The sequence below is a fragment of the Halichoerus grypus genome, chromosome 2 (genome assembly GCF_964656455.1).
Source record: "Halichoerus grypus chromosome 2, mHalGry1.hap1.1, whole genome shotgun sequence".
Taxonomy (NCBI): domain Eukaryota; kingdom Metazoa; phylum Chordata; class Mammalia; order Carnivora; family Phocidae; genus Halichoerus; species Halichoerus grypus.
In genome coordinates this window covers 173,059,652-173,087,273 of record NC_135713.1, presented here as the reverse complement: position 1 = coordinate 173,087,273, position 27,622 = coordinate 173,059,652, and the positions used below count along the sequence as shown (strand labels likewise).

The 27,622-nt window shown below is 44.2% G+C and overlaps 1 protein-coding gene across 4 annotated transcripts; it reads left to right on the top strand.

Moving 5' to 3' along the window:
• The first annotated feature begins 3,711 nt into the window (after positions 1-3,711).
• Positions 3,712-27,399, top strand: DUSP14 (dual specificity phosphatase 14). Of its 4 annotated transcripts, XM_036104815.2 has the most exons (5): positions 3,740-3,856; positions 5,464-5,559; positions 7,091-7,165; positions 24,431-24,519; positions 26,063-27,399. In XM_036104815.2, the coding sequence occupies exon 5, from the start codon at positions 26,155-26,157 to the stop codon at positions 26,749-26,751; it is 597 nt and encodes a 198-aa protein (XP_035960708.1). In that variant the 5' UTR covers positions 3,740-3,856; positions 5,464-5,559; positions 7,091-7,165; positions 24,431-24,519; positions 26,063-26,154; the 3' UTR covers positions 26,752-27,399. The 4 variants fall into 4 exon arrangements, with proteins under 4 accessions (XP_035960712.1, XP_035960711.1, XP_035960708.1 ...); XM_036104817.2 differs by lacking the exon at positions 7,091-7,165; XM_036104819.2 differs by lacking the exons at positions 5,464-5,559; positions 7,091-7,165 and having other exon boundaries at positions 3,712-3,856.
• The last annotated feature ends 223 nt before the right edge of the window (positions 27,400-27,622 follow it).

The window sequence follows — 27,622 nt, the reverse complement described above, 5'->3', positions numbered from 1 at the left end:
TGTTAAAACAGGTAGATGTGCCTTTTTCAAGGATGTTTCTTTGGAATTCTCATCACTGTGCATCATTGTCACAGCCCCAGGGCTGAATTAAGGGCAGAAAGCTTCAGACACAGATATGAAGTGACCTAGTTGTCATAGGTATGTTGTAATCTTCCCTTATATAATGCCTAGCTCAAGAAACTTGAAGTCAGGCCACAAAACTGTGTATACACTATTGTAACTGTATAAATAAAACTAAAAAATCATGTATAGAGAAAAGACCAGAAAGAAAAGTTGCGAATTGCTGTTTTCGTAAAGTAGTAAAATTATGGGTGATGCTTTCTCTCTTTTTTGGCAATGTGACATTTGCTTATTAATGGAAAAATAATATTTTTTTAAAGAGATTTTATTTATTTATTTGCCAGAGAGAGAGAGAGAGGGAGAGCACAAGCAGGGGGAGTGGCAGGCAGAGGGAGAAGCAGGCTCCTTGCTAAGCAAGGAGCCCGATGTGGGACTCGATCCCAGGACCCTGAGATCATGACCTGAGCCGAAGGCAGACGCTTAACCATCTGAGCCACCCAGGAGTCCCTGGAAAAATAATATTTTATGAGAATGATTAAAACTCTAAAAATAGAAGTTTGGAATATTCTACATGTAATAAAATTAGTTAATCCTTATGATAATCATATAAGGTGCTATCTTACATCTTATAAAACAGCACAAGACTTCAGCATATTTCTGTAGTAGATAAAATGTGTGTGTGTTTTAAATTCTATTTATTTATTTGACAGAGACAGCACAAGCAGGGGGAGTGGCAGAGGGAAAAGCAGACTCCCCGCCAAACGGGGAGCCCGATGCCAGACTCGATCCCAGCACCCTGGGATCATGACCTGAGTGAGCCAAAGGCAGACGCCCAACCAACTGAGCCACCCAGGCATCCTGATAAAATGTGTTCTGGGACTATTGTCCTCCTAGTTCTTTTATCTTTTCCACATTTATGAGTTTCCTCCCAGACACCTGGTGTCCACTGTTCTTCTCCAAGATGTCAAAGGACAATAAAGATTTACTTCTTTAGGGGGTTTGCATTTTTGTAACTATCAATGGCATATACTCTGGAATTAGGAGCATTAGCAAGCAGGTGTTCGAAACATCTGTGAGCCTTGGGACCTCATGGTACCCAGAAATCAGACTTCTATAGACTTCTGTAGGTCAGGGGAGCCCTGAGCACAGCTGTTCCCCAATGCTGACAGATACATCAAAGCTGTTGCCAATTTGTTAACCAGAGGCAATGATACGAATGGGAGATGCAACTGTTCTTTCTAAGGGACTCATAAAGGTCTGATTAGTCTAATCTAAGTCATTGCCCAAGCAATTAAGGAGAATATTTTTGGAAAAGCAGACTTCAGAAGCCAAGCAGAGTAGAAGTTTCCACTCTGTACTTAATGCATCTAATCAGATCAACTCTCATTCTGCACAGAAGCTGTACTGCTCTCAAGCACTGCTTATTTAGACATAGTGGGGATGAACCACCCCTTCCCTGGGCACAGACAAGGCGTACTTCTGTAGCAGATGGCCTCTAAGATGTATCTACATCTGAAATAGTTGTTATAAAAATATCTATGTACAGTCTAGTAATGTGCTGTCCAGTAAGGCAGTCACTAGCCTCATGTGGCTATTTAAATTTATTAAAATTAATTAAATAAAAAATCCAGTGTCTCAGGCACACTAGAGCCACATTTCAAGTGCTCAGATGCCACATGGGGCTAGTGGCTACTGTGTGGGACAGTGCAGATATAGAACATTTCTATCACATCAAGTTTAGTACTGGACAGTCTGATCTAGAAGATAACACCTTCAAACTGCATTTTTGTAGAGGCACAGGTCAGCCTGCACTTAAAGGTGTAAAGCACCTCCCTGCCCACAGGCATATATATATATATATATATATATATATGTATATATATAGTCACTAAATGGTCTTACTGACTTTAGCACTTCTTCCTACCTTTCCTTAATCTCTAGATCTTTGCACATACATCACACTCAACACAAACTCTGTTTTAGCCCTCCTCCCTCCTTTTCACTGATGAGGATATGATTCTTTAGGGTAGATTTAGTTCCTATAATCCGTGAAAATGCCCAGCTAACTAGAGCTGTACTGGAAACCTGCCTTGTGTAAGTAACAAACAAGCTTGAATCTGAAGAGGGATGTATCTATTTGTGTTGCTGAGTCATTGAATTGACTGAAGGAAGGTCTGCGGGGCGGGGGGAAGAAGCTGCATACAATCGTTTCTATTAGAGATTTTGCTATTTTGGTGTTCGCATGTCAAAATAAGTCACTAGATGAATTGGTGGTGGAGCAATTTAGTGCTGGAAAAATGCCTTTCCCAGGCAAGATTTGAACTCCTAGTGTTTTTTCTTCAATCAGATTCTGTTTTGTTCTCTTGCCGGAGAGATTAATTTTGCCGAATTTTAAAGCTTTAACTCTCTCTTTAATGAAGGCAAAAATAAATCTCTCCAGCCCAGGCCTTTTTAACTCCCCTAAGATTATCACTAAAATGCCTTCATGTTATATTTTTGTCTGGGAAACAGAACTTTTAGACATTCCTGCACCCACGGGATGACTCTGAATCCAGTCAGAGATCAGGAAGAGCATGAAAAAGCCTCGAAGCTTTTGGTTGAAGATGCCGGGGAGATGTAAACCCAAAGCGCGTGTTTTTTTTTGTGTTGTTTTGTTGTTGTTTTGTTTTTAACCTCCCTCCCCAACCCCTCCCCCCAAACCTAGGACTACTCGTTTGTTCAGCAGTTCTGACGCCAACGATTTACAACGGTGAGGAGCTGGGGCTGGTGAGTAAAGGGGCTGGGCGTGGTCAGGACTCGGGTGTGTGACTCACTGCGGAGCCTTGAGGAAGTCCTTTATACCTCCCCTCACCTGCCAGGGCAGGTTGTGCTGAGAAAGTCCATTCGCATCTACTCATGTTACAGATGGGCAAACCTAAATTTAAAAAGACCCTCACAGTGACACAGCAAATAAGCCCTCCACGAATCCATGTGTTCAGCCTGGGCTTCGGACACCCTACAGCTCTACCTGGGAGGCACGGTTTGTGGATCTGGGGTTTTGAGAGTCCGATGGCACCTGCGGTGTAGGATGGTGGGTTGGCGGTCTCAGGGCCGGCAGGAGATGACCTATCTGTAGCTACTTTTGAGTCTCGGACAAAATAGCCTCCCAGAGTTACTAGAAACTGCCTGTACCTGCCCAAGCAAAATTCATCTAGTAGTTGCCATGAGATGTATTTTCCCTTCACTCTTCGGTCCCAATTCCTGGGCTCTCTCGTGCTGGATACAAGGTGGGGGTGGGGTGAGAGGCGGTGATTAGTCACTTACTGCAGTCTTCACACCTTTTATATTTGTGTTGTTGCCTTGCCTTTAACCCTCTCGCAACCAGAAAGTACCCCAGTACACCACCCCTGCTCCCCCGCCCCAACCCCGAAGTGGCGACCAGAGGGGTCGTAGGTTGTGAAACACAGGAGACTCCAGGGAACGCCCGACCCGAGGGGCATCCAGGACAGCGGGGGTGCGCGCCCCGCAGCTCCGCTGGGCGGCGGACGGCGCAGTGCGCACGCGCGCCGCCCGCCGCTCCGCGCGTCCCCCGCCGGCTTCCCCCCCGCCCGCAGCGAGCCTCTCGCGCGGAGGCCCCTCCCCCGCCCCGAGCGGCCCGCCCCCCCCTCGGGAGAGGGCGGCGGGGCGCAGGGAGCGTGCGCGCGGCCCGCCCCGGGCGCGGGCGGAGGGGAGAAGGAGGGGCGCGCGCGGCGGGTAGCCCGCAGAAGCCGGGAGCCGCGCAGGAGGACGGAGTGCCAGCCGCCGCGGGGCCGAGCCGGTAGGGGGCCGCGGGCCCGGGCAAGGGCCGGGGGGCGGGCGGGACTTGGCTCTGACGCGACCCCGGCGGGGGCTGGCGGAACCCGGCGGCCGGGGCCCCGCGCGACCCTCGTTTCTGGAAACTTTGTGCCGGCCCCCACACCTGCTCTCGGGCGGTTCTCGCATCCTCTGGGCGGCCGGGAGGGGCGAGGCCCGGGGCCCTCCGCAGCGCCCCCTCCTCGCCGGCTCTGGGCGCGCGCCCCCCGGCTGCGCCCCGGTGCGGCCGACGCCCCGGCCCCGCGTCCCGGCCCTCGGGCTCCTTAGCCGGCGTCCTGTGGGCTCCCCTCCTCTCCTCCTCCTTCCTGACCCTCTGCACTCCGGCCGCGCCATGGTCTGTCTGTCCAGCTCCTCACCCGCCGTCAGCATCCACCCGCTCCGAGCCTCTGGAGCTGTCGGCGGCCCTTTGCTTCTTCCATAGGTTTCTGGTGCATTGATAGAAGCAACTTGACTTTCAGCAATGCCAAGTATTCAACTTGAGTGTTTCTCTGCGGTGGTAGATTGGGGTGCACAGTGCTAACGTCTCTTTTTATTTCTCCTAAGTACCCTCTCTTCAAAGCGAAGTTGAGTTGTTTGTGTGTGAGAGGAGTCGCCTGCTGGAGCTGCCTTAGTGGATTGTATAACTATATTTTATTTAGGTGGATGTTGCCATTGGTACCAGCCAGTGTTATGGTAACTGGGCATCCCAGAGGCGAGGGAAGGAGGAGTGACTTACAAGTGCAGTTCTACTGTGTAGGGATTTAAAACAAAAAAACAAAACAAAAACAACAACAACTACCTTGTACTTTTCATCCAGCAGGACCTCAAGGCATTTGGCATGTGTTATAGCCGTTCATTGTAGTTTTATTAGGAGGGGTAGGTAGAGAGCATTGCATCTCGTTTTACAGATGTAAAAACAGAAGCAAAGAACCAAGTCCTGATTCTTTACTAATCTTAAAGGAATATGGACCAAGATATTTAACCCTGAGTTTCCTGGAATTCCTAGTCCATTAGGCTACATAGAAGGAAAATGGAATGTTGGAGCATCCTCCCTGAGATTGTACAGAGCAGTTAAAAGTCAGAGAGGCTGGGGCCGGGTGTCAGCGTGGTTGAGGCTCTGCTGTGTAAGAGTTAAGTGATACTGGACAAGTCACAGCTGCTCCCTACATGTTTCCTGTTGTTTAAGATGAGGGGAACAAAGGTGCTGTCTTCTTTGAAAAGTTGCGTGAGTGTGTCTGGAGGCTCCACTCCCTTGAGCTGCATTTGGTGATTGTTAGTTGTGGTGGATTCATAAAGGCTCCCCTTCTTGGGCTCCTTTTAAGAAATGCAGAGAATGAGGCACCCCGGAATGAATAACTGCCTCTTCTTCACCAGGGACACCTGAGAATTCCCGTCAGGGACCGGCTGAGGCAGGGACCCTGACCTGGGGTGGGGGTGGGGGGGGAGGGTTGTCGGGTGGAGGTAGGAAGGCGCCCTGCACAGGCGGCTTTGACACATGGGCCCTATTCCTGCCTCCAGCTCTGACTCATCTTCTGACGCTTGGGGGAGGAGAAGGTAGTTGCTTGATATTTTTGGCTTTCCCCCATAAAACAGGAGACGGTTTCCTTCATTCCAAGTCGTTTTAACGTCAGTGTCAAACGTGTCTATGCTGAGTTCTCATCTGAAATCTGTCATATTGGTTGAATGCAGGTATGATTTCTGTAATATTCCTTAATAGAATGGCATAAATGTGTATTCATATAAAAAAATACTGCTCAGGTGTGTAAACCCAGGCAATCCTTTAAAACTATAGCATGAAAACCTTAACATTTTTAAATGATGGTCTATAGGGAGGAATTTGTGTTTGGTAAATTCCTTTGCATTTGGGATTTTAAGGCAAGGTGGATTGAAAATGCTTTTTCTCACTGTCACCAGAAATTCATTAATAATTCTCTTTGTAAAACTTAGAATTTTACAGATAAGGTTAAAGCCTTCTTTTTAGTATCTTTCCCAAAAGTAACTGCTGTGTATATCTTTATTGATTTGTGTATAACCTCTTAGACTTTTCTAAGCATTTTTATAAGTGCGCAAAGTGATTTTTTAATTGAAATGAATTATTATAAAATTAACCAGTCCTGTTCATAGAGTTTGGGCTTCTGTCCACAAGAGGTAGCATGTGTTTTAAGTACAGCTGGTTGTAAAGGTTCATTACCTCTGTAGCATGGTAGTATTTCTCAGGACGATGGGCAAATGATCCCTACTTAAACAGCCTCGAAGCATTTAAATCATTAAGATCCTAGGTGTTACTCTCAGATGAAAATGAAAACTTTTCCATTAAAAAAAATATCTAGGACTACTAGTGTATCCACCCTATAAGGAAGCATAAAAGGGAGCGGAAGGCAGGGAGAGTTGCCAAAGCAACAGCCCCTGGGTATAAACTTACAGGTGAACATTTAAGGTAGTAGTTTTAGTTATTTATGAAAGCTTCACTGGGAAACAAAGGGAAGTGTTAATGTGGGCACAGTTGAGATCAGTAGTTTCAGGAGACACGTGAGTTCAAACAGAATTCACATCAGGAGTTTATATATTAGAGGACTTTTGCCATGCTGAAGGTCCAGTGCTGGATATTGGGGTAGAAGGCAAATAAGGTCCCTGAAAACCGATGAAACTGATAGGCTAATAGTGACATTTAGAGAGGGAGTGTTCTTTCCCCACATTGGCCAGAATTGTAATGTTTCTGAATTCTTGGACATCAACATTTTGTTTACTTAACCTTTTTGTGAATTATAACACACAGAAAAGCATACGAAACAAATGGGTAAATTACTGATTTTTTTTTAAGAACACCCAGCTGTAACCATCTCGAAGGTCAAGAAGCACCTTCCTCCCGTACTTTGCCAATGACAACCTCTCCCCTCACCCCAGAAGTAACCTAGCCTCATTTTTGTGGAAATCACTTCCTTTCTTGTTGCTAGTTTCTCTCCCCTAAATATTAATGTCTAAACAAGTTTCGTTTTGTCTGTTTTCATTTTTATGTAAATGGAATCAAAGTAGGTATTCTTTTAAATACTTTTTTTGAGGGGTCAACATCATGCGTGGGTATATATATACATGTGTGTATATAGGAATATACATACAGACACTTACAGTTTTTTAAAATTCTTGCAGCATGGTATTTTTTTAAAGATTCATTTGTGTTGTTATCTGTGACTGTAATTAGTTCATTTTTGTATGAACATAGCACAAGTTACCTGTCATCTGTTGGCAGACAGCTGGGTCGTTTCTGGTCCGGGGCAGTTATGAACGGGGCCTTCAGGTGTGTTTATCTCCAGCTTTACTGGGTGATGCCTCATTTCCTAAGTGGTTGGTACCAATTTACATTCTTCCAGTGGTGTCAACCTTGAATTTATAATCCACTGTGTTTGTTGTTGAACCTCAGTATGTTTGGATATCACAGTATGTTTGGATAACCACAGTGTGAATGAATGAATGTCACCTAGGTGGTCTGATCCCTGGTCCTTTGTGTACCAGTGTATTTATATATATTTATAAGTTTAATTGTGTGGGTTGGACCAACATACCACCCAAAGGCCAGAGATGGTTTTTCCACTCTATTTGGTTGACAAATACCCAAGAAAATCCTTCCCTTTTTTTTTTAAAACAGATGTGTAGTTATAGGAAAATTTAAATATGCAAAGTGAAGAATAAAAGTGTCTAGTTACCTAGAAGTCTTACCTTTTTTAAGGGATTTTTTTTTGAAAAGAAAAAAAAATTTTTTTTCAAGTTTATTTTTTAGTAATCTTTACACCCAACATTGAGCTTGAACTCACAACCCTTGCATTAAGAGCTGCATGCTCTTCCGACTGAGCCAGCCAGGTGCCCCTCCCTAAAAGTCTTTTAAGGGTTTTGGATGAATCCTACCTCTGGGGCCACTCGATGCTGCCTTGACTTGGTGACTTGCATTGTGCTGGTGAATGCCTGCCGTGTCCAGCCCTGAATGTATAGGTCGGCAGTGCTGGCTTTATAGTGTGTGACGTGTGCAGGAACCCAGGCCAGTGCTTGTGAAAGTACCCTCGGAGGACCCTCCGAGAATGCTGTGTGTGCATGCAGATCCTTGGAGAGGCACTGAGCACAGACCAAGGCTCCTCTTCCCTTGGCGTTTCCAAAGGAACCACAGCTTCTTTGCTATGGGAATAAAGTACTCTCTTAGAATCTTTAAAATGTACTTCTTTCCAAATCTTCCTTAGTATAACGTAGTAGAGATAGTTAAAACTGGGTTTGAAACAATTTCTGCTTTTGAGGAGACAGTTGCCAGGTTAACTTTAATTGCTTGTGTTTGGTGTTGCTAGCTGGATTTAAAGCTAGGTGTGTGTGGAGTGTGTGTCCAGGAGAGACAGAGGTGGGGGAGGGGAGAGAGGGAAGGGAAGGGGGTAGGGCTAGGGAGAGATGGGGAGGTTATGTCAGGACAGGTATTTGTTGAGTATCTACAGTGCCCAGTAGTATTTGTTAACAGTTTGCTTCCATCCTTAGAGTAGAATGTTCTACAGTTCTGTAGGTTTAGAAAATACCTTCAGGGCTATCCCTTTTCTTAGTTGGAGGGGTAAAGGAAGAATAGTCCAAAGAATGTGAGATTTGTAGTTCTTTTTTTTATTTCTTCTGTAAGGCATCTTAGAAAAGGGCTATATACTCTATTTTCCGGCTTTCATAAATCATGAGAACTTTTTCACTTACATATTAAAGTTTTTTTTCAGATTCTCTAAAATGGTCATAATTTTAAAAACTGTGTAAATTAAAGAAAGTACAAAAAGGAGTGTGCAAGCCTCTGAATCTGAGTGATGGGGGGAGGAGTCCTATTTGTGTTCGTTGGTACCCCTTCCGGCGGGCAGTACCTGATGGAAGAGCTCCGGATTCCACCTGTTGCAGGGAAGGGGGTGGAGGGTGGGTGCCGAGGCCATGGCCCTACCGGCCACACAACGTCACCTACACCCACGGCCCTCCCAGCTCCCCTTGCCACTTGCCATTCTTGCTCTTCGCACTGACCCAGTTTTAACTACCTCTACTAGGGCACCGACAGTTTGGCCAGCTTCTCCCCCCCCCACCGTGCCTTCTCAAAGTCTCAGCCCAAGGGGCCCTTTTGAAATTCACATGCAACTGCTGGTCTTCTGCCTTTGTCCCAGAATAGTTTCAGCATCACAGGCCTATGCATAGCAGCAGATCTTCTTGATTCCTTAGGTCTTTGAGTTTGTGGGTAACACAGGAGAGGACTCTTCAGGTAGAGCATGTTGCTTCTGTTGAACTAGTAAACATTTCTGTGGCAGATAGAGCGAGCCTGGGAAGCACCAGCCTTCCTCGACTGGAAGAGAGAGACTATGAGGTGAGCTTGCTTGAAGTTTTGAGGAAGTACTGGTAAAAATAAAATCCGGGAGAGTACTGTCAGCTTTGCAAGTTACATACAAATTTGAAATCAAAATTTATAATTAAGAATTTCACTAATTTAGCCCTTGTGCCGCTCTGGTGTCCTTGCCAAGTTCTCTTACCAAATCAGCTGTGCGTCTGGCTCCCATGTGAACAGCAGGTGCAGGCCAGAGCCTGGAGGGGGGGTTTGTGTTGACAGCCATTTGTTGTAGTTAATTTTCTTCTATTCCAAATAATTTTTATTTTTAGAAATTTCAATCATATACTGGGGCACCGCCTGGGTGGTTTAGTTTTTAGTTGGTTAAGTGTCCAGCTCTTGATTTCGGCTCAGGTCATGATCTCAGGGTTGTGAGATTGAGCCCTGCGTGGGGCTCTGTGCTGGGTATGGATCCTGCTTGAGATTCTCTCTCCCTCCCCCTCCCCCCTTCCTCATGCTCTCTCCCTCCTTCCCTCCCTCTCAAAAATAATAATAAATGAATAAATAAATTGCAGTCATATAGAAAATTACAAAGAACAAATTTATATCATTACCACCCCAAATTGGTCATACTTTCTTCTATCAAAAAAAAAGCAGGGTGAGGATTATAAAGTTGAATCTTCCTTGGGGCCCTTCCTTCCCCACGGAGGTAACCATGCCCCATGAATTTGATAGGTTTCACTCCAGCCCACTTGATTTATTTAAATATCTGTTCATTTAAAGTAGTGCATTTTTGATGAATGTCAGATGGACACAAATCTTCAATAGCCTTTAATTTGCACTGTCACATATGTCGTGTTTAGGGGACAGAACTCTTTCAGGGTTAGAGGTTGTACATCATTTCACATGATTCTTGCTAAAAACTGGAGAAGTATTCAATGTTTTACAGAGTTTCAACTACCTGGTTTAAACTTTCAGATAAAGATGATCCAAAATGTAAATGAAGTGAAACTTGTTTTCATACTGGATTACGTCTTTTTGTTTGTTCGTTTGTTTTTGTGGGGCTTGAACTCACAACCCTGAGATCAAGACCTGAGCTGAGATCAGGAGTCAGATGCTTAATTGACTGAGCCACCCAGGAGCCCATCTTCTTATTTTTTTAAGTAGGCTCCACGCCCAGCACAGGGCTTGAACTCATGACCCTGAGATCTAGACCTGAGCTGAAATCAGGAGTCCGGACACTTAACCACCTGAGCCACCCAGGTGCCCCTTAATATTATCTTAAATTCCTTTTGCAGAGATACTTGCTAGAAATAAAAATTCCAGGCCTTTACCCCCGGAGATCCTGATTATTATGTCTGAGGTGGGGCCTAGGAATATGCATCCTAACCAGTAGTTGATGTGATTCTCATGCAGCGGTCCTTAGGTCCACACTTTGAAAATATTCCTTTGCCATAGGATGATGGCTTCAGAACATAATTTCAACCACGCCTTTTCTGTAAAGGCCAGGTAGTAAATATTTTAGGCTCATGGGCCATGTAGTTTCTCTAGCAACTACTTAACTCACTTTAACAGCAAGAAAGCTGCCGTAGTTAATCTGTAACAAATGAATGCAGCAGTGTTACAATAGAACTTCATTCATGAACACTGTTTTTATATGCCATGAAGTGTACTGTTCTTGTGATTTAATTTTTAGCCATTCTGAGCTCATGGGCTGTACAAAAACATGTGGCGGGCTAGACATGGTCTGTCTGCCGTGGTTTCCCCACCCCTGATTTGAAGCAGAGTAGAGTGAGGTTCACCGGCCACCACATTCTTTCATAGCATGTGAATAACAGTAATACAATCTATATAAATTATGCTAATATAGTAATATAAACAATTGTCATAAATAATTATGTATATTCTATTGTATTAGACTATTTTTTCAGGAGACAAAGACAAGGGAATAAAAAAAAATAAAGACAAGGGAATAACTTCAGGATCCTTTGCCTTTGCACTTATATTTAGCTAAAAACTTGATTCCTCCCTTTGCTACGGGGGGGCCCACACACACCCAGTTGCCCTCAGAGTGAGGTAGGGCTGCTGTCCCAGCAGGGAAAGGGCACGGAGCTTCATCGGGTTCCCTCTTTCTAGTGAATTCAAGAGCCTTACCTGGCTGGTTATCTTACTCTTCTCGGGAACTCTAGTGGGTAATTAGATGCCTTTGATTTATAAAGAAAAAAAACGGGAAATTAATTTATCAGTACTTTATAAATGAAGTTAATTTGCTAGGAAATCACCAAAAATGTGGAATTGGGTCATGGGTATGATAAAGAAATCCTTGTAGAGAGAAAGTTGAGGCTCATTGCTTGGGTTTTAAGGGTGTTGGTACACCCACTAAGACATTAGAGTAAAATGGTCGAAGTTTGTCAGCTATTCACTGTTGAGCTTTTAGTCCTATGAACTTTAATTTATAAATCCTTTTTTGTCTTCCTTAAAGTAATAATGAACTTTTAAGGACTGAGATCTTATTTATAAAAAAAAAAAAAAATCTGCATTTTCTGAGATTTCATAGTCTTCTCAGAGGTGGTAATAATGACTTTGGCAATTTTGAGGCACATTTTTATCTATTTTGGGTTTAATTGCTGTTTTTTTTTTTTTAAAGTACTCTGCATCTAGATGTTATGACCTATATAAATCAAAGTTCACTGCTTAACCAAGAGTCTGTGATTCATATTTAATTTTTACCACTTAACTCCTTGAAGATTTTAAAGTATTTATATAGGCTCTGGCACAAATTGGTTTCTAGTTATCACCAAACAGATTTAAATGTGATTGTGGAAGATTTTGCAAGCATTTTCTTGGTTTAGGTTTATCAGATTTTTCACATCCTAAGACCATCTCATACCACATAGCAGTTTACGATTTTTTAGATTCATATCTACATTATTGATAAAGCACAATGAGACTGACCTTATGTGCCTTAATTTCTTTCCTTTGCAGTTTTTGTTTTCTTCCCCAATGAAATGACATTTTGGTAGTCTTTCAATCAGTTGACCTGTCGTGGTCAGATTGTATGACTAATCAACAAATGGACAACTCATGGAAAAGGGGTTCTGGTCCCAGTGGGGTTACTACTTTTCTATGTAAAGTCTGGGAAAGCCTCTTAACCTCCATTTACCTCTGATTCCTCATCTGGGAACCATGACAGCAGAACAATACTGATTCACGTGAGGCTGAGCATGTTCATGGAGCTTCAACAAAACAGGCACTGGAGTTTTTTGTTTTTGTTTTTTTTCCAGCAAGTCCAATGGGACAGACTGAGGCTGATTGAGAGCGAAGCTTCTCGCACTTTACTGTTGATATAGATCACCTGGGGTCTGTTCACTGTAGAATCCCATTCCATAGGTCTGGGATGAGGCCTGAGATTATGCATTTCTGTCAAGCTCCAGGTTAATGCTGCTGGGTCTTGAATCACACTTGGAGTGGTGAGGGGTTATAGAAAAGGGCTTGGGGGCACCTGTGTGGCTCAGTCGGTTAAGCGACTGCCTTCAGCTCAGGTCATGATCCCAGGGTCCTGGGATTAAGCCCTGTGTAGGGCTCCCTGCTCAGCGGGGAGTCTGCTTCTCCCTCTGCCCCTCACCCTGTTCTCATGCTCTCTCTCTCTCTCTAATAAAATCCTTAAAAAAAGAGAGAAGGGCTTGTGTTCTCTATTTGGAATCTGAAAATAAGAAGGCTCTTGGATGTCAAGAATGGTAGTCTTATTTTTTAAATTTTTTTATAAAGATTTTATTTATTTGAGAGAGAGTCGGGGAGAGTGCACAGAGGGGGGCATGGCAGAGGGAGAGGGAGAAACAGACTTCCCTCCAAGCAGGGAGCCCGACACGGGGCTTGATCCTAGGACCCTGAGATCATGACCTGAGCTGAAGGCAGACACTTAACCAACTGAGCCACCCAGGAGCCCATAAATGGCAGTATGTTTTAAGTGGACTGGAGAAAAAGTACGATAGTATCCTCTATGAGACACCTCCCCAAGAAACAGACAACTCTGTTTTTTAGCCCCATTGACTGTTTTACTTTGCTTTGATCCTGTGTCTTCTCTGAATTGCTAAGGAGGTTGCAATTGCAATTGCAAACCCACTGTTTGCACCACTCATTTGAGTCACTTAATGGTAGTCGATCTCCTATTGTTATTCAACTGTTTTATAATGTATCTTGTGTCATCTCTTTAAGATGATAAAATCCTAGCATAGGGTGATGGTTTATGTTACACCTTCATATCCTTGTTCCAGCTATTGCTGCGTAGCACACCATTCCAAACTCAGTGGTGTAAAAACAACCATTTTTATTTTGCTCATTGATTCCTGTAGGTCAGGAATTTGGACCTCATGTAGTGGGGACAATTTGTCTTTGCTCCACAATGGCTGGGGCCAATGGTGGGATAATCAAAGACTGTAGGTGACTCGATGGCTGGGAGCTAGAATCATCGATTTGTCTTTACTCATATATTTCGTAGTTGATCCTGGCTCTCAGCTGGGACACCAGCTGGGCTGCTCTCTGAGACACCTGTGTATGACCTCACCACATGGTAACTCTGTTGAGCTTCCTCACAGCATAGCAGCTGGGTTCTGAGAGCAAGTCCCAAGACAACAAGGTAGAAGTGTGTGACATGTTTATAATGTAGCCTTTGAAGTATTATTTCTGCTCTACTCTTTTGGTTGAGTTGGTCACATTGTAAGAAGGTCAAGTGGGATGGGAGATATTGTGGTCATTTGTGGCAAAGACCTTTTCCCTCATGGTCATTTGTGGCAAAGACCTTTTCCCTCAATCCCCACATCACTTAGAATAGTGTTGAACACATGGCATGAACTCAGTAAAGACTGTTGTGTGAATGAGTGGCAAGTAATTTTAACACTCAGGTGGATGAGGACCAAATTCAAAAATTTACTTCCAGATATGCACAGATTACCCCATGAGACCCAAATAAATATGTGCTTTCACCTTTTATAGTTATTAATACTCTCTTCTCAGTACTCATTCTATTTCCAACATGGGAATCTCTGAACTTAATTATATGGAAGTAAACTTCTTAAAGTCTGTGCATTTTTATATGTCACTGTATTGTCATACTTTTTTCCCTGCTCTAATCAGGTGGACTGACTACCCATGTCATTCTTTTGGACTCTAACCAGCAGCTGGTTAGAGTCTCTAAAATGATTGTCCTTTGTTAGGCTCAGTTCATGGGATGGTGGTGCGCATGAGGACACTGAGGTGATCAGATCACAATATTTAGGCAGTTGCTATACAGCACATTATGTGTCACACTGGGGGAATATGTGGCCAAACCAGAATGGTGACTCTGTCCTTAGTTTTATGTGTATTATGTATGTTTATCCTTATCCCAGGACATCTTCATATCAGTTCATTTATGTGGTGGGAAAAAGCAAAAACAACCCCTCTTCCATAAGTAAGATGTTGAGGTGTTTTAGCCAAATTACTAAAGCTTTCCAGACGAGCGAGAACAATTTGTATCTTTTATTTCATTTTAATACAAATATAACTCAACATTTGTTTGAGTTTTATTTTATTTTTTTTAAGATTTGTCAGAGAGAGAGAGAGCATGAGCAGGGGGAGCGGCAGGCAGAGGGAGAAGCAGACTCCCCGCTGAGCAGGGAGCCCGATCCGGGGCTCGATCCCAGGACCCTGGGATCATGACCTGAGCCGAAGGCAGACGCTTAACCGACTGAGCCACCCAGGCGCCCCATGAGTTTTATTTTTAAGAGTATTTTAATTTTTTCCCCAGCAGAACACATTTCTGATTTAATAAAAATTAATGAGAAAAGTAGCATTTATTTATTTATGGCAATGTAGGCTAACATGCTTCTATTTTAAAAAGGGTGACTTTAGTTCTTAAAAAAAAAAAAAACCTTAAATATTTAACAGAAGGAGAAAATGTGATTACATGGGCTTTTCAGGTATAAAAAAATAACAGTGCCGGCCTCCAGTGTATACTGTGTCCTTCTGAAATTCCTAAAGCAGCTAGAAGTAATTCAGTCAGGTCACTTTACACGGTCATCTCTGGCATCCTTAGGGCCATATTCTGCTTATTCAATGTGAGAAGAGAGAAAGCAGTAGATAGAATTTTAGTTTCCAACAGCTAATTCTAGTGGTTATTTGCTATGATTAAAAAAAAAGAAAGCAAGCAAACTAGCCTCCATGGCATTGGGGTGGATGCTCCGAGTACATCGTGAGCCCAGGTAGCGATTCCAAGGCTGCGCCAGGTACGGACGCCAGTGCTAATGCAAGGCTGGCGCCCCCATCCCAGGACTGCCCAGCGCACGGAGCAGTCTGGTGTTACCAGCTTATGCATCGAGAGTACGGGCCACTGAGACAGACACTAGCTCTGTGTTTTTGCTGAGCACTTTAGTGCTTTGATGTTTATTATTCAGACAGACCAGCAAGATGTTTCTTAGAACTTGTGAAAAAAAAAAAAAAAAAAGTACCTCTCTGGGGTTGGTACCTCTCCCTTCTGTCTTGCACCCGCCCCACCCATATTCTCCTGGCCCGGAAAGCATTTTTCCCTCCAAGAGGTAAATGCAGCTGCCAGAGCAACTTGGAAGGACTGAGTTGACCACCATGGACAGCGACGTGAACTTCCCTGGGCGCTCCCTCTGGTCACCTCGGAGACAGGTGTGCTGCAGTGGGAGTGGGGTGCTCACTCAGAGTACCTTGCAGTCGTGGATCCCCCCAACCTGCCTCAGCCTTTTACTCCGCTAATAGAGCCCCTCGGTCTGTCCTCCAGTACACGCTGACCAAGATGATTTTGACGAGCCTGTGATGTAATAAACATGAATTCTTTCCTTCTTCACGGTCAGAATCTCCTGGTCTTGGCCTCGGAGCACACTAGGGCTTCCTGTTGTGCCTTCCGTGGAACCATTCCTTGCTGAGGCCCCTCTGCTCTCAGGGGGGCCGTCTGTGTCCTGAAGGGTACACCAGTCTGGCAGTATTTCCCTATTCCGGGTGACAGGAGAAACCAGACTAGCTCAGCCCGTCTGGGCTTTTCTGTAAGCAGCGTTTAACCACATTGTCCTCGGCAGATCCAGGACCCCTTTCCTGCACTGCGGGTGCCGGCTGCTGGTGTCGCAGTGCTGTGAGGTCACAGTCACGCAGGAGGGCAGCGTGTGGGCCTGAGCTAGGAGCCCAGACCCCTTGGGCCTTCTGGTTCGGGCACGTCTCGTCTCTAAGTGGGACTCGGCTCACCCTCTCTGAGCCTTCTATTTTCTGGTCTGTAAAGAGGCCAGGAGCGTTAGTCAGAGGCGCATCAGTAATAGCTGTGCCCTCTGCGTGCTCTCCGGCAGACGTTGTTTCTCTAAGCGTCGGACCCAGCTTTGGCAGCCTGGTGCAGGTTTGCTGGCACGAGACTGACTGGCAGCAGCAGGGAGGGAGCATCATGTCTGTCTCACTTGGATTCGGCCCTGAGGACTCACAATCTGTTTTCTCTGCAGTACCAAGTACCTTCTCACTGCTCAACAAAGGAGAGTTAGCAGAGTAAGTTAGGCTTCCGGGCCACCCATTATTTACCCTTGATGAAGACCCTTCTGCTGCAAAGACAGTGAGTCTGGGACCTTTGTCTCAGGAGGGCAAGTGGCTTCCCGAACAGAATGATGATTTGGGAGACCACAAGACTGAGTTACTAGTAATTAGACAGTGACTAAATAACCTGGTTGGAAGTTTGATTAGCATCTGCCAGATTTTCCTCAGTCAGGAGGGAGTTAGCACCAGCAGTCTGAGAGCCTGATTTTGTGTTTATTACTACAGTGACTTTGCTTTTTAAATCACTGGGATTGTGCCACGGAAGGATGTGGTAGTGGCGCGAGACTGTACTTTGCAGCAGGACAGGATGTTCTCCTATATAAATTCTGCCCATTTCCATCTAAAACACATACCTGCACACATTTCCTTAGGTGACTACTTCCTGTTCCTCTTCATGGTGCAATTTCACCTAAATACTGCGTGTCCGCCGGTATCCAATTGCGGGCCCCCAGAGAAGGCTGGAACCTTGGGGGAGGCAGCGCCCTTCAGACAAGGGCAGACTCTGGAACTTACCAGGACCAGCACTCTGAGTGCCTCGGTCTTGATGCGGGGAACCGGTGGCTCACCCCGGCGTCGACCTCTGCAGTGGTTCTCAAAGTGTGTCCTCTGACTGGCAGCATCACCTTGGGGATGCCAGTCCCCCCACCCACCCCACCTTGCAGCTACTGAATCAGAAACTCCTGGGGTATGGTTCAGAAATCTGTTTTAACAAGACTCTGATGCAGGCTAAAGTTTGAGGATCACTGTATTATGTAGCTATAACTGTTTCATTTATCTTTTTATTGAGGTGTGATTGATATATAACATGTTTCAGGTATACAGCATAATGATTTGATATTTACATTAGCACAAAATGATCATCACAGTAAGTCTAGTAACATCCATCACTATATATATAGTTCCAAATTTTTTTTTGTAATGAGAACTTTTTTTTTGTCACGAGGTGTTTTATTTTCATTAAACGTACAAATAATTTGCTATAATATCCCAGGGCAAACCGGAGAATTTGGCATTCCGACTGGGGGGGGTCCCCTCAGAGACCCGCAGGCTGGCGGTGTCGGCACGGATTGCCCAGGTTCACAGTGCAGCTTGTCGCTCGTATCCATCTTGCAGGTGGCTCTTCTTCCTCCACATCACAACTGGGGTGTCTCGAAGATGACGGGGTGTGCAATGAGAACTTTTAATAAGATTTACTCTCAGCAATTTTCAAATATGCAATACAGTAATATTAACTTGTGTAATACATTCCCATGATTTATTTTATAACTGGACGTTTGTATCTTTTGACCTCCTCCTCCCATCTAGTGCCCCCTCCCCCACCTCTGGCAACTACCAGTCAGTTCTCTGCGTCTGTGAGCTCGTTTTCTTTTCTTTTTAGATTCCACATATAACTGATAGAATAATTGTCTTTCTTTCTCTGACTTATTTCACTTAGCAAAATGCCCTCAAGATCTATTCATGTTACCTCAAATGTAAGATTTTCTTTATGGCTGAATAACATTCCATTGTGTTTATATACCACATTTTCTTGATCTCTTCCATCTGTCAGCGGACCCGTAGGTGGTTTCCGTGTCTTGGCAGTGAACGCGGGGGTGCATATATTTTTTCAAGTTAGTGCTTTTGTTTTCTTCAGATAAGTACCCAGACGTGGACTGCTGGATCATATGGTAGGTTTTTTTGTTTTGTTTTGCTTGTTTTTGTTTTTGTTTTAAGTAATCTCTACCCTGATTGTGGGGCTTGAACTCATGACCCCGAGATCAAAAGTCACATGCGCCACTGACTGAGCGAGCCAGGTGCCCCTGGTCGTTCTATTTTTAATTTCTTGAGGAACCTCCATATTCTCTTCAATGGCGGCCGCACCAGTTTCCATTGCCGCCAACAGTGCAAAAAAAAAAAAAAAAAGTTCCTTTTTGTCCACATTCTTGCCACCACTTGTTACTTCCTGTCTTTTTGGAACAGCCATTGTAACAGGTGTAAAGTAGTATCTCACGGGGGTGTAACACACTGATTTACAGATGTTGAACCATTCTTGCATCCCTGGAACAAATCCCACTTGACTGTGATGTATGATTCTTTCAGTGTATTGTTGAATTCAGTTTGCTAGTGTTTTGTTGAGGATTTTGCATTATGTTCATCAGGGATATTGGCCTGTAATTTTCTTGGGTGTCTGGTTTTAGTATCAACATAATCCTGACCTTGTAAAATGAGTTTGGAAGTGTCCCCTCCTTTTGTATGTTCTGGAAGAGTTTGAGAATGGTGGTATTAATTCTTCTTTAAATGTTTGGTAGAATTCACCAGTGAAGCTGAGTGGTCCTGGACTTTTGTTGGAAGGTTTTTGATTTCTGATTCAATCTCCTTACTAGTTGTTGATCTGTTCATAGTTTCTATTTCTTCATCATTCATTCTTGGCAGGTTGTATCTTTCTAGGAATTTGTCCATTTCTTTTAAGTTGTCAAATTTGTTGGTTTAATTGTTTAGTTTCTTATCCTTGGTATTTCTTTGTAGTATTGGTCACAACTTCCCTTCTTGCATTTCTGATTTTATTAATTTGAGTCTTTTCTCTTTTTTTCTTGGTAAGCCTAGCTAAAGGTTGTCAATTTTATCTTTTCAAAGAACCAGCTCTTAGTTTCATTGATCTTTTCTAGCGTCTTTTTAGTCTCTATTTCATTTATTTTTACTTTGACCTTTGGTATCTCCTTCCTTCTAACTTTGGACTTAATTTGTTTTTCTTTTTCTAGTTCCTTGAGGTGTAAAGTTAAATCTTTGGAGAGCTTTTTTGATTCTTGATGTAGGCATTTATCACTATAAACTGCTCAGAACTGCTTTTGCTGCATCTCTTAAATTTTGGTATGCTACATTTCCATTTCTCTCAAGGTAGTTTCTGATTTCTTCTATGAGCCATTGGTTGTTCAGTAGCATGTTATTTAATCTTCACATATTTGTTAATTTTCCAGTTTTCTTCCTGTAATTGATTTCTGGTTTCATACCATTATGGTTGGAAAAGATGCTAGATATCACTTGAGTCTTCTTAAATTTATTAAGACTTGTTTTATAGCCTTATAATCTATCCTGGAGAATGTTCCATGTGCTCTTGAGAATATGTATTCTCTTCTAGATGGAATGTTTTGTATATGTTAAGTCCATCTGGTCTAAGGTGTTGTTTAAGACCAATGTTTCCTTACTGATTTTCTGACTTGGATGATTTATCCATTAATGAAAGTGGGTTGTTAAAGTCCCCTGTTATTATTGTATTGCTGTCTGTTTCTTCCTTTAAGGTTAATATTCCTTTATATATTTAGGTGCTCCTATGTTGGGTGCATTATTTTTAAAAGAATATATTTTTTTAAGATTTTATTTATTTATTCATAAGAGACAGAGAGAGAGAGGCAGAGAGAGAAGCAGGCTCCCTACTGAGCAGGGAGCCCGATGTGGGACTCAATCCCAGGACCCTGGGATCATGACCTGAGCCAAAGGCAGATGCTTAACCATCTGAGCCACCCAGGCGCCCTAAAAGAATATTTTTTAAGTAATCTCTACACCAAGGTGGGGCTCAAGCTCACAACGCTGAGATCAAGAGTCACATACCCCACTGACTGAGCCAGTCAGGCGCCCCTGCTTGGCACATGATTATTTACAAATGTTACATCCTTTTGTTGAATTGACCCCTTTATCATTATGTCATGCCTTTTTTGTCTCTTACTAGTCTTTGTTTTAAAAGTCTTTTTTGTCTGATGTAAATATAGTTACTCCAGCTTTCTTTTGATGTAATGTCTTTTTCTATCCCTTCACTTTCAGTTTGCATGTGTCCTTACATCTGAAGTGAGTCTCTTGTAGGCAACATATAGATGGGTCTTTTTTCATATTGCCATTTTGTTCATTGTTTTCTGGCTGTTTTGTAATTCCTGTTACTTTCTTCTCTTGCTCCCTTTGTGATTTGATGTTTTGTGGTATGCTTAGATTCCTTTATCTTCTGTGTACCTACCGTAGGCTTTTGCTTTGTGGTTACCATGAGGCTTAGATATAACAACTTATAAGAGTCTATTTTAAGTTGATAATTCAACTTTGAATACATTCTAAAGCTCTACACTTTTACACACACCCCCAATTTTATATTTTTGATGTCACATTTTATTTATCTGAGAGCGAGTGAGCGAGTAAGCACGAGCAGTGGGGTGGGGGGAGGGCAGAGGCAGAGGGAGAAGCAGGCTCTCCGCTGAGCAGAGAGCCTGATGCAGGGCTCAATCCCAGGACCCTGGAATCATGACCTGAACCAAAGGCAGAGGCTTAACCGACTGAGCCATCCAGGCGCCCCACTAAATTACTTTTTAAAGATTTATTTTAGAGAGCACACTTGTGAGTGTAGGGAGGGGGAGAGGGGAAGCAGACTCCCCACTGAGTGTGGAGCCTGACTCAGGGCTCTGTTTCACAACCCTGAGATCAGGACCTGAGGTGAAACCAAGTCAGACACTTAACCAGCTGAACCACCCACGTGCCCCTTTGATGTCCCATTTTACATCTTTTTATCTTGTATATCCCTTTACTAGTTATTGCAGTTATAGTTATTTTTACTACTTCTTTTAACCTTCATAGTAGCTTTTTTTTTTTTTTTTAAGATTTTATGTGTCAGAGAGAGCATGCACACACAAGCAGGGGGAGGGGCAGAGACCGAGGGAGAAGCAGGCTCCCCACTGAGCAGGGAGCTCCATTTGGGACTCGATCCCAGGACCCTGGGATCATGACCTGAGCCGAAGGCAGCTGCTTAACCAACTGGGCCACCGAGGCGTCCCCATAGTAGCTTTATAAATAAGTGACTAATCTACCACCTTTATGTTATTCTAAATTTTACTATATCTACCTTCACCAGTGAGATTTATACTTTTATGTGTTTTCCTGTTATGAATTAGCACCCTTTCTTTTTAGCCTAAAGAAGTCCCTTTAACATTTCTTGTAAGGCCAGTTTAGTGGTGATGAACTCCTGTAGTTCAAAACTCTTTCTCTCCTTCACTCCTGTATGACAGCTTTGCTGGGTAGAGTATTCTTGGAAGTGTTTTCTTTCACTGCCTTGAATCGGTTGTGCCCCTCTCTGCTGGCCTGCAAAGTTGCTGCTGAAAAATCTGATCGTCTTATGGCGGGAGGGGGGGGTTCCCTTGTATGTAACAAGTTCTTTTGCTGCTTTTAAGATTCTCTCCTTGTCTTTTAACATTTTAACAGCTTAATTATAATGTGTCTTAGTGTGTGTCCCTTTAGGTTCATCTTATTTGGACTTCTCTGAGCTTCCTCGATCTGGATGTCTCTTTCCTTTGCCAGCCAGGTTAGGGAAGCTTTCAGCCATTATTTTTCCACATAAGTTTTGTGCTCCTTTTTCTTCTCCTTCTGGGACCTCTGTAATGTGAATGTTGGTCCACTTGATGTTGTCCCATAAATACCTTAAGCTGTCTTCACTTTGTTCATTCTTTTGCTGCTTGATTGTATCAGGTAGTTCTCCCATTGAAACCCTCTAGTTTATTTTTCAGTTCAGTTAGTGTGTTCTTCAGCTCTATGATTTCTCTTCGGTACTTTCTTACATTTTCTATCTGTTGAAGCTCTGTGGTCACTCTTCTCCCCAGTTCAGTGAGCATCTTTCTGACCATTATTTGAACTCTTTTCTCAGGTAAATCACTTATCTCCATTAAGGACTTTTTCTGAGATTTTATCTTGTTCTTTCATTTGGAACATATTTTTCTGTTTCTTCATTTTCCTTGACTCTGCATTTGATAAAACAGCCACCTCTCCCAGGCCTGAAAGGAGTGGCCTCGTATAGGCGATGAAACAGTATTCAGTACGGCCTTCTTTTTGGTTTTCTCTCAGACGTTTGTGATTGTCCCAGCAGCCTATTTATTTTTAGTGGCTCCCAGTCGTTGCTCGTGTGACAAGACCTGTCAGTGTTCTAAAGGGGAGGATGTCACTCAGCAGCTTTTAACATATGCAGATAAACATAGTCCTGTGGGACTGCAAGTGTCAGTCTCCTTGGCCAGCAGAACCCAGTGATCTAGAGGTGTCCCCTGGACAGCAGTAAAAAATCAGGACACCAGACAAGTGTACAATTCCTTTCCAGGAGATACTGGACACTTGGAGTGGGGCAGAGGGAAAGCACAAAGATGGCGTCCCCTGGCTTTGGTCCCTGGACCGAGCCCAAGTGGCCCCCAGGCGTGTGCCAAGGCAGAAGCCTGCCCTTGAGGCTAAAGCTCCAGGACAAGCAATAGCCTTTTTCACAGAAAAAGAGTATTTTTTTTTTTCCCCAGTTGGCTGGCTGTGCAGTGCCCTGGGGGTGGTGGCCAGTGAGAATGGTCTCCTCGTTTGTTAGTCTCACGGGGCCCAGGAACGCAAGCCCTGCTGAGCACCAAGCTGGCAGGCAGTGGGTGGCCCCTGGGTGGCAGCCACCAAAACCAGGGCACAGACACATGGAGAAGCTCCTGTCTGGGAAATACTGGCATCCTGGAGAGGACTGCAGTGGATGCTTACATCCGTGTGTGTTTAACTTAGACGCCTGCCCCTCAGGCCCCAAGCTAGAACTATTTTTAAAGCTTTTAAAAAACGTTAAATATGAACATGTCCTATGATCCAGCCCTTCCGCTCCTGGGTGTTTAACCAGGAGAAAGGAAGGCGTATGTCCACACACATACCTACACATGAATGTTTTACGTCACGTTATACATCAGCTCTACTTGTAATAGCCTCAAACTACAAACAACCCACTTTCCATCAGTAAGTGATCAAACCACGATGTGTCTGTGCCATGGACTAGTACTCAGCAACAAAAAGGATGAACTGTTGATATATGCAGCAACATTGGGGAATGTCAAAATAATTATGCTGAGTGAAAGCCAGGCCAAATGAAGAAACAAATCCTTTCAGGAGGATTCCATTATATAAAGTCTAGGAAATGTACACATAGTGACTGAACATCATTGCTTGCTTGGCAGGGGCTAGAGGGTAAGGGAGGGATGAATTAAAGGAGCATGAGGAAACCTGGAGGGGGTGATGGAGAGATTTATCATGTTGAGTCATGGTGTGTTGAGTGTATGCACAGAATTCACAACTCATCAGGTTGTACACCTGGTCAAGTGGTGTGTCAGTCACACCTCAACAGGGCTGTGAAAGTACTTGTGATGGTTACCTGGGAAAAGCAGAGGGACAGGGAGGGGAGGAACACACTGGAACAGCGCTTATTGGTGCTCATCATGTCGTCAGTAAACGAACAGCTAAGAGGTCCAGCGTGGAAGACAAGGCGCAGGCTCCGAGTGCCGTCCAGCCCGTCCGGCCCCAGCAGCCGCCGCTCGTGCAGGTCTCCCTGCGTCTGGCCGAGCCGCTGAGCGGACCGAGGGTACAGGGAAGATGCTCTAGCTTGGTCTGCATCTTTCCCAGGCCCTGTGAGCAGTGCCTTATTACATTTCCTTTCAAAAATTTGCCTTTGTTACGGCCAAACCTGTACGTACGGTTGTTACACTGTGAGTTACGTGTCCTTAACAAAAAGCTGAGACTTAGGTTGCTGTTTCTTACTGGTACGTTCTTTAGTTAGCATGCTTTCCACTTGCTGGTTTTATTCCAGTCAAACCCAGTTTAGTAATAAAACCCAGGAGGAATTCTTTTGAACTTCCTGATTGGCCACATTGTTGCCTCCTTGTCTTTCTGCAGATCTGATTTGTATCCACTGTGATCAGCACTCTCAATTAGGACTTTCCAGATCCTGACCCGGGACTGCGGAGTAACCAGATTCCTCACAAGTGAGTGGGCTCCGGCAGCACCTTTGTCCGTGGCACTGAGGATGTTCTTGTCCAACTGCAATCATTTCAGGGGCCCCTGCGGTACCCTGGGTGGGGAGGAGCACACTTCCCACAGGCCCGGACTGTATAGTAGTGTGAGGAAGTGATCTGTCTAAAATCTCAGGAAACCAGTATTTTCTATTTCTTTTGTTACTGGTGTCCTATATAGACATTATATAATATTAAAGTCTTTTAAACACTGTACTGAGAGAAGGTAGATCTTCAAATATTAAACTAAAATTTAATTCCAACAAGCATCTGAAGCCCGTGGGATTCGTCTTGGAGTTGAGAATTGGCTGAGGAAGGTGATGTTCTCATTTAACCACACCCAGGGTCAGGTCAACTAAAACGCTCATGAACTTAGACTAATGTATTTTTTTAAGATTTTGAGAGAGAGGGTGCGCATGAGTGGAGGGAGGGGCAGGGGGAGAAGCAGGCTCCCCGCTGAGCAGGGGACCCTGGGATCATGACCTGAGTTGAAGGCAGATGCTTAACCGACTGCGCCACCCAGGCGCCCCTAATGTATTTATTAAAAAATTAAGTAATCTCTGCACGCAACGTGGGGCTCAAACTCACGACCCTGAGATCAAGAGTCACATGCTCTACTGCCTGAGCCAGCCAGGCACCCGGTAGACTAATGTAAGATCATGGCCTTCAAAGTGCCTGGGATTATTGCCATGGAAATGCCACAGCATGTTACTATTTAGTGATTAATTTATGAATGATGTATTTTAGAGCGTGAGAGTATGGGGAGGGGGGTGTGTAGAGGGGGAATCTTAAGCAGGCTCCACACCCAGCCTGAAGCAGGGCTCAGTCTCATAATCCTGAGATCACAGAGTCAGATGCTCAACTGACTGAGCTACCTAGGTGCCCCTTAGCTATTTTTTTTTTTTTTTTTAAATAAAGGGCTAAGGTGACCATATGTCTTGGCTTTTCTGTAACTCATTCTGAATTCATTATCTTTTCAGTTTATAAAGGCAGTTCCTTGAATATATTACCTAATGTATCATTTTTATACTTTGATATCTTTGTACGATCTCTATGTCTAGAATTAGGTTTAGGAAAATATAGTCGTCATAGCTATGGAACTAGGCAAGAGGTATTTGAAGGCACATGGCTCTTGGAGCAATCAAAATTTCTAATTTCTTCCTAATTACCAGGGAGCACCCCCCCCCCCTTCAAAAAGAGCAAGGCCCTGCAAGATTGTTTTTCAGGGATCAGTTGGGCATGTTTGAGGTTAGGATTATTTCTAAAATAGGATGACTATTTCCATTTACACCCCCCCTTTTTTTTAATAGAATCACCAGAGAGCTGAGTTTTAACATTGATTTTACATGTTGTCTTTGACTACTTTTCCTATCAATAGAAAATGATTTATCTACATCCTTGAAAAAATGAACCACTTCTAATCCTTTCACCTTCCTATTCTACAAAACCAGAGAAGGCCGTGATGTATCCAGAATCGGGAGCATTGAAAGTACTGACCGATACCTATGTTTTTCAGGAAGGAGACGGTGACTTCGGATTCCTTGGTGGAGGAAAACCAAACCCTCTGGTCTTGCTTCCAACGATGCAAGTGTGATCGCTGGCATCTTCATGAGCTCCAGAGGTCACAGCACACTTCCACGGACTCTCATGGCCCCTCGGATGATTTCTGAGGGCGATGTAGGAGGCATCGCTCAGATCACCTCCTCTCTCTTCCTGGGCAGGGGCAGCGTGGCCTCCAACCGGCACCTCCTGCAGGCTCGTGGCATCACGTGCATCGTCAATGCTACCATCGAGATCCCCAATTTCAACTGGCCCCAGTTTGAATATGTTAAAGTGCCTCTGGCTGACATGCCTCATGCCCCCATTGGACTGTACTTTGACACGGTGGCCGACAAGATCCACAGCGTGAGCAGGAAGCACGGGGCCACGTTGGTGCACTGTGCCGCGGGGGTGAGCCGCTCGGCCACTCTCTGCATCGCTTACCTGATGAAATGCCACAGTGTGTGCCTGCTGGAGGCCTACAACTGGGTGAAGGCCCGCAGGCCCGTCATCAGGCCCAACGTAGGCTTCTGGAGGCAGCTGATAGACTACGAGCGCCAGCTCTTTGGGAAGTCGACAGTGAAAATGGTACAGACGCCGTATGGCGTAGTTCCAGACGTTTATGAGAAAGAGTCCCGACACCTGATGCCTTACTGGGGGATCTGAAGCCACCAAAGCGTGCATCAGCAGCCCCTGAGCAGGACCAGCATCTGCTACACACCGTCTGCTCCCCTCTTCAGCTTGCTTTTCCGATGGTTGACTTCTGGTTCTCCCTGAAGTGTTCTTTACACTGGGTGTTCAAGTTTATTTTAAAAGCTAGGGAGGGAGGGGAAGAACATGAGGGGAATGCACACATTGCTAGTAACATTTTTAAAACTAACAAACATTTTGGAATAGTGTTTATGAAAATCTTTAACTGGCTTTTAATCATTTTTAACAATTTGAACAGTTTAATAAACTGTTTGGTTCTGCTGTATTCTGAATCCCATGCCTTTAGGCATCATGGCAGGTGCGGGAGGAGCTCAGTGCAAAAATCACTTTGGGTCCTGATTAACCCTTTAGAGACCAGCTTTGCCCAAGGCTGCCGACCAAACCAATGCTTAGGGACGATTGATACCAGCTTCAGTCTACTGGATTAGCCCTACTCTTTCCTTTCCTATTAATTATTTAGTGACTCTGTAAGTTAAAAACATAAACCTTTATTATCTAGTTGTTAAGTAATTATAATGAAATCTGCTGCAAACACCCTCTTGGAATCATTGTGCCCCAGGACTATATTAGCATTATTTTTAATAAATATACCTGCATAACGTATTAGAATTTTTACTAAGAACGTCAGGGTGTGTATGTGGATGCGTGTGTTGATGCCAGAAGAAAGATGCTCTCCCCTAACTGCGTTAGAATATGGTTCCTGTGACAACTGTGAATGCTACTTAAAACAGACACCCCAGCTGGACTATGTCAGCGCGTCCCGTCCTTGCAGGCAGGCAGATACTCGTGCCATTCCCGATGCTGGAACAGTGTGAAACGGCATCGA